The 11,963-nt window shown below is 40.8% G+C and overlaps 1 protein-coding gene across 11 annotated transcripts in view; it reads right to left on the bottom strand.

The window, feature by feature from the left end:
• Positions 1 to 1,601: 1,601 nt before the first annotated feature.
• The window catches only part of rapgef2b (Rap guanine nucleotide exchange factor 2b), a 120,764-nt gene continuing 110,402 nt past the window's right edge, over positions 1,602 to 11,963 (bottom strand). For 9 of the 11 annotated variants that reach the window (XM_053505516.1, XM_053505520.1, XM_053505518.1 and 6 more), the window contains 7 exons: positions 11,019 to 11,242; positions 10,716 to 10,886; positions 9,608 to 9,745; positions 8,307 to 8,517; positions 7,744 to 8,198; positions 7,332 to 7,646; positions 1,602 to 5,762 (listed from right to left, as the gene is read on the bottom strand). In XM_053505516.1, the coding sequence (XP_053361491.1) occupies positions 7,354 to 7,646; positions 7,744 to 8,198; positions 8,307 to 8,517; positions 9,608 to 9,745; positions 10,716 to 10,886; positions 11,019 to 11,242 (1,492 nt within the window). In that variant the 3' untranslated portion in view covers positions 1,602 to 5,762; positions 7,332 to 7,353. Of the gene's footprint in view, positions 5,763 to 7,327; positions 7,647 to 7,743; positions 8,199 to 8,306; positions 8,518 to 9,607; positions 9,746 to 10,715; positions 10,887 to 11,018; positions 11,243 to 11,963 lie in introns of all 11 variants that reach the window. The other 2 variants (XM_053505517.1, XM_053505523.1) reach the window with 2 other exon arrangements.

Below are 11,963 nucleotides of genomic sequence, written 5' to 3'. Positions count from 1 at the left end.
TGTGCCATATTATGGCACAACCAATTGGCAACCTCCGCTCCTGAAAAATGAGTGTCACATTGAGTCAATCTCCTTAGACCCCATGTTAACCCCACAGATCACCACTCTACAGAAAAACTATGGGTGACGTCAAGGATGTCTTTTGTCCCTTTAACTCTGACATATATATAAGGTTTAGTTTGGCATTTAATTGGACATTGCTAAAGGGAGAAACATAAACCATAACAAAACATAAAAGTGTACTTTCCAGACATCCTACATATTATCAAAAAGCAATGAAAAAAAATGCTATGGATAAAATGTAAATGATGAGGCATTAGTAGAAAATGTTCGTGCATGCCTTCTGGATGAAGTCAAAGGCTATCAAAGAGAAAGGGCATAATTGAATACATGCATAATGAAGAAACATATAATTTATAAGTGTCAAAGTATCAGAGTCGCAGTGTGAATGATCAGAGCTTTAATGAAGAGAATGCCAACTCAACACTGCTGCTCTGTAATAATTTCCATAAATATTTATATAAAATATCACATTTAGCAAAGAACACTGAATATTAAAAATGGATTCCAGAATTACCGGGAGTGTTCTTTGCCTCAAATGTAAATGTACAAACTGCAAAAGAAAGAATAGATACAGACAAAAAGTGTCCATGGAAATCCATGTGATCATCAGATTAATAATAATATTAATAATAATAATTACGAATTTTATTTACATATGCGCCTTTCTAGTCACCCAAGGACACCTTCCAGATCAAACCAAGGATAAGTTAAAAAATAAAACAAGATAATAACTAAATAAATGACATGGGGGATTACACAACACTTCCATGCCGATACAGTATGTAGATTGTAGAAGAACTCTACAGTGGTGAAGGAATAAAATGAGCCAGGAGTCGAAAATGTCACATTTCCCAGGAATTTATAAAAACATAAATTATTACATATTTTTGATGCTCTGGGATGTGTTCTTCACTGAAATAATGTGGAAAAGAGCCGTTATCAGGCCATCGATCATAGTTCAGAGTCAAAGAGATCAAACAATCATTTGCATCATGAGGCTGAATGAAGAATGCAAATTTAAGGCTGTCTCAAAGCTTGGACTTGTGTAGAATGATAAAAGAGGATGTTCACAACCACACACCCTTACACATTCCCATACAAGGGGCGTTCGGGTCAAATCAGGACTTTTGGATGTGCAAAATAACAGAACACATTTATTTCTCTATATAATTATTATATAATAATTGTTAGACCAGAACTGGCGAAGATATTACCAGTAAGTCATTTCCTAAAACATACCTCCATCAATATATTATTGTTTGAACCTTTTTACAAGGAGTGTTCAAGTCAAACTAGGACGATAAAAGTTCTAATAAACAAATGTGTAAAGTTCTAATAAACAAAAGTTAGTAATAGTGTTTAATAATTGTTCTATATGGAATTTTCCCCTTTTCAAATGCATGACCATTTTGTGTCTCAATCCGGTCCACAGAAGAAGTTCCAACAGGGTCAAATAGTTACACAGAAATATGAGCAACTCACCTTTACACATCCATCAGTGTGATGAAGAAGGGAAGATACTGTTATAGAAGCAGAGCAAGTAGGCATCAGTGTCTTTTTATTCATTCTGACTCATGTCAGTAAAAAAAAAAAAACATATCATATACACATTTCAAGTTAATTCCATGTCTCATCTTTGTGCAAACATTAGACGGTGTCATTTAAAGTAACAATTTTCCCAAGAGAATGAGTTGATGGGGAAACCAACAAGAAAAAAAAAAAAACTAAAAGGAAAAAAAGGAGGAAACAAAAAGAAAAGTGCATTTGAAACCTACAACTCAGTTTCTTTTCTCGCATTTATTGATTACCAGCTTTATATAAACTGGATGTTGAGGCATAAACATAGTACATTTCTACAGTTCAACAAAAATATAACCAATATTTACAATTATTGTATTAAAAATACAAAAAGGAAAAAAAAAGAAGACAAAAAATAACAAACGATACATACTCCACCAATTGTCTTTGTAAAAGACGTACAGGTAAAAGTAGTCAAGAATGAGAGAATCTTCACCAGCTAAATGTACACTTCTCACTTGACATCACACATCGAACAAAGTAGCAGTGCTAACTACTACGATTTATCTTATGCTTGTACAGTTTGTGCAACTTATCTTTTTTTTTCTTTTTTCGAAAGACGACTCCACTCAGCTCGCCAGAAAAAGCATGACTAGTTTCAAAAATTCTAATGGAGGTGAATGATTCATATAACCACTGATTTACAAATGTGATTCATTTTTTTTAAACGACGGCAACCTTTACAAAAAGAAAAAAAACAGAAAAAAGGAAAAAGTACAGCAAGAAGAGAAAGAAATGTTGACATGATATTATAATATTACAGGGTACAGTGGAAAACACTGCAATCTTTTTTCCCCCTACCCCTCCCTCAAAGAATATCAGTCCTAAACTACTGATCAATGTGATCAGTTTAACTCAGTGATTAAAAATAAACGATAAACAATAGTGACTTCTCACCGGTTGAGTTCGAATCAACTTGGCAGCCTTCGGCTCGGGTTTTACGCGTTCCTTCCCCACCGGAATCGTAGAAGTTTCACGTTTCTAAAAGTTCTTGTGAGCTCTTCAGCTCTGAATCCAGATCCCTTCTTTATGTGCAGGGTGACACAAGCAGGTTTATATGTCTTCATAAAGCCTATGTAGCACCTCAAAAACCGCAACGTGTTCGCATCAGAACGGAAGTAGCACCCAGTCAAGCGTGGACTTCACTGGCTGGACAGGCGTTTGTCATGACAGTCATCTCCACATACCATGGTAATAGGTAGTTGTGATAACTTTCAGTTTGGGCAAGAGAAAAGTCACCCAATGGATCATCTTAATATACATCCTGTTCACCATAGACTTATTTTGAGCAACGAGACATTTGTTTAAAGACTTGAAGCACTTTGGAAAAGAGATTTCCTTCTAAAAATCGTCCGATCGATTCGTCATTTCCTGCCTATGATCCATTCTGATAGGCAACTCATGGTATTTCATCCATGTGAAACTTTTTTATGAGAACAAAACATCAGAACTAACAAAGCTCAGAAGAAACCATGATCATTTGTGGATCAATGTGAATGCAGTCGAGTGTCGTTAGAAATTGGTGTAAATTTTGTTCCGTACAAAATTAAAGCGGCACACTGGATGAAATAATGGTCAGGTGTTCCTTCAAGTGGGTTACAGGGGGGAAAAAACTTGCCCCAAAGGTTACGATAACCAGGAATGAATAATGATTGAAAATGACCCGGACGGTGTCAAGCACCAGTGGTGAAACCAAGATCTTTCATATGGGTGGAATAATGCAGGGATAAAAAGGACCAGGATGACTGTGGATTATACCAAACTTGTAACCTCATACCCTCTCATTATTTTTCTTTTCTGGATGGATGGATGGATGGAGCACCAAATGGGCTTGATTTTTGTCCAAATGTGTTGGATCATGCTTAGGGGAAACATACCTAGTTCGAAGACTACTTTAACCTCATAACGTACAACCTTACAATCCTACATCCACCCAAATATTTCACGAGTGAGTTGACAAGGTCATGCACAAGTAGAGACCGGTGATGTCAAGAACAATGCCCAAGCTTTTCCATCAACCTGGATCTGATGGGCCAAGAGCTAAACCTCAAAATAAGGGAATCTTCAATTCCAGTGCAGGAAAGGCGGTGTTCAGCACAATTTATAATTGATCAACACCTAAACACATCCACTGAACCCAACGTATTTAACATATCGGTTGATGAGAATAAGAATAACCAAAATTGGCCCTGCATGACTGGAGTGGAAGATTCCTACTCTAAAAGGAGATAAGCTTTGTGCCCCTTCATGTAAACTCACATAAAAAAAATAAAATAAATAATAATCTTAAGGATTTGTTTGGAGTCACAGGGCGATTAAGAATTGAGTCAAATGGTCCCTCCGAACCAAGGTCTAGTTTTCTTCAGGAAGAAAAACTCTCAGTGGTAAAGAATAACTTCTAGATCGCTGTAGCCAGTTACTCGAGCAACCCTGTACCCGAAAATACAGGGTAGACTGTCCAGAATTATAGAAATGTGGGGGAGCTACTGTAGCTGCAATTCAATTCAAGTCAGGTCAGTCAATTCATTTCAATTACACAGGACTGAAACAAATCTCTTGCTTTGTGCATGAAACTTGACAAGAATAAAAACTCTAAGATAAGACTTCGCCCCTGGATTACGCCGTCAGGTATTGAAGTAAGTTCAGCTCCAAGATTTTATCATTTTCCTGTTCTTTTACATAAGGCCTGTGGCAAACATATTACCCTCTTTGAAAAGCAAGTGGGGGCAAGAGAAACGACTTTTCAAGTGAAATAAATTAAATTAAAATATAGTCTTTGGGTTCCTGTACAAAGTTACTGGCATCTCCATGCAAGTTCACACACTAATAATCATCAAAGAATTCTAGGTGAACCAATGGAGCTTGGGATCATCTCTTAAATCCCTTATTTTTTATAGGACACAAAATTGGTCGAGTGGAGCCAAAAATCTTGCCTTTGGAATCCTGGTATGTCTAAAGATTTGTAATCTTAAACACTTTGTAAAGAACTCGAGAGAGTAGAGTAATGCACCAGTGGAGTTTGGTGTCAACTGTACAGTTCTTTACAAGTGACAGCAGTGGTTGGGATGGGGGGAATGATGAACAAAAAAAACTATTGAGACACAAAAATCTCAAAAGTCTTGCCTGTAGATTATCTTCTTCTGAATAGTTTCTGAGATCCAAACAGCATTCTGGATACCAGCTTAGTTCTACTCGACTCAAGTAGCAGAACACGCCAATGACATCTCCTGGTTCCTGATGGGTTTAGCTCTCAGTTTGGACCTGACCTTTCCTTTCCTTTCGACATGTACCCAAGTCAAAGTACAAGTCAAACATCTCTCCAACATGAAGCAGGGTGCTGTACACGTAGCGGAAGGCTTTAGGACGCACCCCAACGCCTAGTCACACCAGGATGCTTCATTTTCTCCCTGCTGTGTGGTTCTCAGACATCCACCAACCCCCGAAAGCTCAATTAATACTGCAACAGTGACGCGCACATTGTACAGACGAGTGCCGATTCGCATACAAAGAGTCTCCGTGTGAGTGTTGTGTTTTTCTCCCATGCATGTTTTCACTTTCACCCATGTAGAATGTGTATGTTCCAGATGAGATGATGAAGATCATGTGCGTTTTGTTCTTATAAAACATACATAAAAAGTGCAGATGAGAAAAAAAAACGATTTGTGAGGATGTCAGGAAGGGAAGAAACGTCTATCGGTGACTGTCAACGGCAGTCTTGTCTTTGTGTGAATGTCGCACCGCTGTGTGTTCATTTTAAATTCAGGTTCAAGTTCTTCTTCTTGGTTTTTTTGTGTGTTTTTTTTTTTGTTTCTTACTACTTTAAGCTAAATAATTAGATTTTTCCAAAGTGCCGGGTAATTTCTTCGTTTTGAACGTTCTCTTCCTTTCTTCACAGTATTTTTAGCATGCAGGGTGACAAAACCCCTCATGACGCTTTAAGGCAGAGAAGGGAGATGAATCCACCAATCAGGAGAGAGACAGGCAGTGGCATCGAGGTGATGATTGGTTGCTCTGGCTGTCTGTCTGCCTTTGACCGGCCTCACAGGCCTTCAGTCACTGCAGCGAGAGCCGAACAGTAAGGGAAGTGACGTCTGTTCACACGGCGGACACCTGCTCGTCCTCTGGAAAAAGGAAGAGAAACTGGGTTAGGCTCCGCCCATCAAATCGGACAGGATATTTATTACACACTAATACAGAAGGTGATTAAAAAGTCTGAGTCCACTACCAAGAAGTGTTTTAATTATAATAAATTTAGGGGGGGGGGGGGGGGGGAAGTAAGACAATACCAGGTTGTTATAATTAAGAGACTATTTTATTTTTATTGTGAGACTATAGCGCTGTTATGCGTCTAAAATGGTGTCATAAATCATAAAAGAGACATTACCTTTAGCATACACTATTTCTGATGCATTTATTGTTTTTTTTGCACATTTAGATGTTTAAGGGTGGGTCGTTATGAATCATTACTCTTTTGTGTGCTGATTCATGTATCTTAAATAAAATTTTTCAGTTTTTATATTTATAATACAGACGCACTGGTTGATCAGCGAGTGACCGGGATATAAACTGCTCACACACTGGAATGGCGTGTGGTAGGAGTGAATTATTTGCTAAGCTTGTTTGGAAATAATAATTATAGCGGATGACATGTGAGATATGTGCTGCTCAGTTATAATGTAGATTTTAGTTTAATTTAAAGTTACATTTTGAACTCTTGTATGTGAAGTTGGTTCGTAATTTTTAAATGATGCGATTGTTTTCTAAGTGAGAAAACTAACGCCATAAAGAACGAATACGTTTTTTTATTTTTTTTTATTTTAAAGGTTCAAGGTTTTAAAGTTGGAAAAAATTTAATATTAAATCGGGATATTTTCTGAGATACAGAATAGCAATATTAAGCGAATCGGCACCTAGGTATCGTGATAATATCGTATCGGTTGCTGCTTGGTGCTAATTCCCATCCCTAGTATTAAGACTCTATGACACTGTGGGTGTACATACTTTTAGAGCTAGTGTAAATGGCGTATAGAGTATTAAAAATATTAAGCACATCTAATAGCACACTATTTAAGATGACGTGAACTATAATTTTAGTTTGAAAAATGCTTTTTTTCCCAAATAGTATACAAAAACTAGTTTGACGTAATTAATATACATTATTTATTTTCTATAAAGAATTTCCTTTGACAAATGCTGTTTAAACAGTTTTTGGTAGTGGGCTGGACTACATGCATATACTCCTCATATCACACAGACACAAACACACACACACTTAACTACGAGTGTCAGGCAGTCCAATATAAAATGAGCTCTAGTGCAGATTTCTACTTAGCACAAAGTGAAGACGTCTTGGTTTATCGGTTACGTTTTGTGACTGAAAACTTTGTGGGTTTCAATTCTTGATTGAAATCCTAGCTTGAGTAAGTCTGGTGTCATTACAAACACATACACACACGTGAACACACACACAGAAATAAGTGATGGGAGGGATGTTGCCACCACGGCAGGTCTTGTCCGTCTCCTGACATGCACTACGTGACATGCTGGGTGGTGGCTGCTAGGCAGGGTGAACAGGGTGCACTTTCTTGCATGCGGTGCAGGTTTGGTGTTAAATATATGAGTGATTGAGTGAGTGAGTGACTGGGAGAGTGGGTGTGTGTGTGAGCTGAAGTTTGGGTGGTTTTACCTGCCTGCCATGGTGGTGTGTGTGACTCATGGCCTGGGGGGCACTGCTGTATGTGGACCTCTCCTCCTCTGACCTCTGAGTTTGGGAGAAAAGCACTCACCCTCCTCCTCTACCTCTTCCTCCTCTTCGTCATCCTCTCCCGCACGCTCGGTCCCCGGTTTGGGCGAGTGTGTAACGAGGCGGGAGCGCTGTAGCGCCGTGGTGTAGTCTGGAGGCCTCCTGGTCGTGTGCGTTGTCCCTTCCGTCACCTCAGAGATGGACAGGGCCGTGTAGCCTGGAGGAGTGGGAGGGGGGTCGCGGTATCGACCGTCTTTACGCGCTGCGCGGGAAAACGGAGGACAAGTAATGAGTGACTGGTGTTGTGGAAAGTAAAAAAACGAAACGAGGATTTGAATTATGATGAGTATGTGTCTTACGCAGGTTGGTCTTGGTCGTGCCGGCGGTGATGGGAGACGGCCGGCGGCTCTGCTGCTTCGACTCCTCTGAACCTGTAGACGTGATGCTGCAGGTGTCGGGGTCGGTTCCCACGTCTTTACCGCCTCTCCGCTTGATAGTCCCGGTGTCACCTTCGGACTCGTCTCCCCAGCACGCCGCCGACGAGGACGAGCACGACGAGGTCGACGCCCAGCTTCCTCGTCCGGCCCAGAGCCCCGCCCCTTCAGCCAGCGCCTCCCAGCTCCTGCCCTGCTGCATGGCCTGGATACTGTCGTGTGAACCGCTTGAGCAGGACGTCCAGCTGCCTCGTCCAGAGTCTGCTGCATCCAGGGACACGCGGTCGCCCTGCTCCTGACTTAACTCCTCTGAACTCGGCGAGGACGGCATGGCCGTGCTGACGTACATACCACGCCAGTCCTGCACTGATGAGTACGAGCTGATGGAAACAATAATCATGTTGTTAATGACCGGTATCTAGCAAGTGCAAAAAGAAGATTTATTAATTAATTATTAACTTATTTATTATTTTGCGAGTTCGGCTCACCCGAGACTGTATTGGTCTGGGTCAGCCGTGGCCCTGCGCTCGAGCCGGTGACCTCCATGACCACCGGTGTGGCCGTCGATGACCCCGTGAGCGTATCGGAGACGCCGCTCGTCCTGGCCCATGTCCAGGGAGGACGTACTGACCAGACTTGAGCGGGAAGAAATCTCACTGTGGCCCGAGTCTGACAGGTTATCACTCGCTCTTGTTAAACCTACATGACAAACAAGAAACATCAGACTCTGTGTCTTTATTTAAGACTTAACAGCATTTTAAATGCTATATATTGATCGAGCAGTTGTAGTTCGTTATGGTGCATTTAACTATTGATTACATCACAAGTCCTGATTAAACAGCAACCAAACTAGCCAGTGAGCACTGCTACATAAACACACACACACACGCGCCTTTTTCTGTAAGAAAAGACATTTCGGCTAGACATCCTTACAAAGCAAAAACAGTGATGATTTTTTACGTCTTCCTGCCTTTTTTTCTGAAACCGGGAGATTTTCTTTCTATGATTAGTTTTAGAAGCAAAGCAAAAGAAAATGATGCAGCACCTTCATCAAACTCAGATTCAGAAAGAGCAGCAGAGTCCCTCGGTACCAAAGCGGATCGTGCTCGGAAGTAGACTAATCAATAAAGCATTGAGTTTCCTGATCTCTGAACATAACAGGAGCTCGTACGGTACGTCCACCCAAATATCACAATGTCACAGGAAACAAACACGTCCCGGCCTCGTTTGGGGTGAGATGCGCACAAGTGAAGGTTATAATCATTCCAGTTTAGCATCAGTCTAAAATCAGACTGGCCTCAAATAAGGTTACTGACCCTAAAGAAAGCTTACAAAAATGCAAATCGTAAAACAATTATTGCAGACACAAAATATTAAACAAAACCTTTCACCTTCGACTTTAAGCCACGACTCCTACCCTAAATCTGGTATGAATATGTGCTGGGGAATAAAGTGAACACCAGGTTCATATGTATATTAAATCATTTTAATGCCTCTGTCTAGTATAAAGACTTCACAAATCATGATGGGGAAAAAAATGCAAAAATCCATGGCATAGTCTGGCTGACTGTCTGGTCAGTAAGGATACTGTTAAAGAATATTCTAGCATCTTGTATTTGGATGCTTTTCCACAAGGTGGCAGAATGTTCTATTATTAGCATTATGTCTGCCTTGTGAACACCAGGGGGAGCTAAATATATGCAGAAGTCTGGAAACCAACATGTGTATTACAGTATTAGCCACCAGGGGGCGACTGTGTGTGGGTGAACAGACAGTCTGTCCTGGTTACCTTTCTTCGGGGAGCTGCGAGGAGACGTCGGGGGAGACGAGGTACTAGACATGGCATCTTCCGTCTGCTTTCTGTGTCTCTCAGCTGCTTCCTCTGACAGAGACAGAATCTTCTTCAGGGACTGTGGGGAATTCGTGCCTGTGGATAAAGTCACAAATTTCACTTAACACCACCATAAAGTTTAGTAGTATGCGTGTAGTCTATTCACCTTTTACACAAGTAATGACAAAAGTTCTTAACTTGTTCCTTAATATGCATTTTCCCTATGTACATACATTTTACTAGACAAAACAAAAAAAATATATATAGAATCTTGATCTTGTATATACAGTACTGTGAATTACAAATTTATTCCAACATTAATTCCAACACTTTTATCACTTTCAAATTCTAAACGATTTCTAAACTTGATCCATAGATGTGTATAGTTATTGTTTTTTCTTATATATCTATATGGCTAATTTGTTTGTCTTATTTTCTTACTGTGCTTGTTGCAGAATACCTCAAGGCTCAATTCTGGGGCATTTTTTGTTTATCATTTACGTGCTTTTGCGCGTCTTTAGAAAAGAATTACAGCCACCCTGAAATTTTATTTGAGTTCTGACTTTTTTCTCAGAATTCTGATTTTCTGAATCTGTAAAAGAAACTACGCTGTTGAAGTCAGATTTCTGAGTTTAAAGTCAGAACTCTGTGATAAATTTTAAAAGTCTAAAAACATGAAAAGTGAAATTATACAGTATATAAGCAGTCAGCAAATTTCCATAAGCAACTTATTGTAGTAACGTGTTGATGGTTCTCAAATTGGACCCTATGTACCGTATGAAGCATATTTAAGAAGTTGGTAACTATTTGCAACTAAGACCATCCTTGTGTCAGATGTATAATACTGTGTAATACAGTATTACTGCTAATTATTGCTAAAAACTAGTGACAAAATAACTTTAGTATCTTACGTCTTCAAACACCTTCAGACAGTATATAAAACTTGATTGGGACTGACACTGCATGCAGTGACTGGGTATTATGGGGTGTAGCAACCCACCAACGCTGGGGCTTAAACCTGGATCCCCAGATCCCCAAACCAACAACTTTAACCAGCAAATCTTACCAAACGGTGGCAGGTCTTTGACAGGGACCTTCTTGCGGGATGGGTAGAGGGCAACAGTTGGCACCTGCAGACCCTGGCTGGATTTCTGGAGCTGCTGGCGTGGATGCAGGGCGGCTCGTGCTACCACTGGCGAGGTGTCTGGCCTCTTCCTGTCCCCTGAGCTCTTAGGCACTGTGAGAGGGACATGAGATTAGGCCAAGTAGCATTACAAGGTCATCCAGATGTGCAGGTGACTGTATGCAGTCAACACACACAGTGGGTGGAATAAGATCTCATGGTTTTAATATAAATACAAAGGCTCACATGTACTTATGGAGGGTTCACACTGTATAGACAGCGTCTGCAGGCTCTCCTCGTTGGTCTCCAGTGTGAGGTTAGACAGGTACTGCTTGACCTTACGTGCCATCTGGGCGTCCTCGTACAGCTTCTTGGCATTGAGGAAAGAACTCCGCCTTACGCGCTTTTTGTGCCCGCCCGTCTGGGTTACATCCAGTACGGCTGCATTGGCACTGCCTTGGCTCAGTGAGCTACACACACACAAGCACAGTAGTAAGAATGGTTGTTGGGAGGGGAGCATTTCCTCCACACTATTTTCAGACACAGACATGCAGAAAGTCACATTCCTTGCATTCTTAGGAAATTCCATGCATTTTGCATTTCAGCCAATCAGGCAAAAGGGAAAAGAAGAGCAAGGTTTTTGTTTTTTAGACTGAATAAGGTGGAGTTAGAGTAAGAAATGGCAACTGAAACGGTTCCAGATGTTTTTCGATGGATACAGAAGGTTTACTCGAGCAATCCTTACATGTAAAAACCTAGTAAAAAGGCTTCTGACAGATTAAATAATGTTAGTGTGGCCTCTTTCTATCAAAGTTGGCAAAGGAGGTGTGGCCTCATTCTATCAGACTTAGTGAAGGAGGTGTGGCTTCATTCTATCACACCTAGTGAAGGAGGTGTGGCTTCATTCTATCACACCTAGTGAAGGAGGTGTGGCATCATTCTATCAGACTTAGTGAAGGAGGTGTGGCATCATTCTATCAGACTTAGTGAAGGAGGTGTGGCCTCCTTCTATCAGACTTAGTGAAGGAGGTGTGGCCTCCTTCTATCAGACTTAGTGAGGAAAGGTGCGGCCACTTTCCATCAGGCCTAGTGTGGGAGGTGTGGCCTCTTCCTATCAGGCTGAGTAAAGTAGGTGTGGCCTCTTTGTGCCAGATTTAGTGACGTAGGTGTGGCCTCAGTTGATCAGATTTA

Source organism: Clarias gariepinus, chromosome 10, assembly GCF_024256425.1.
Source record: "Clarias gariepinus isolate MV-2021 ecotype Netherlands chromosome 10, CGAR_prim_01v2, whole genome shotgun sequence".
Lineage (NCBI taxonomy): Eukaryota > Metazoa > Chordata > Actinopteri > Siluriformes > Clariidae > Clarias > Clarias gariepinus.
Note: the sequence above shows the minus strand (reverse complement) of the source record. Positions and strands in the feature narration are given on the sequence as shown.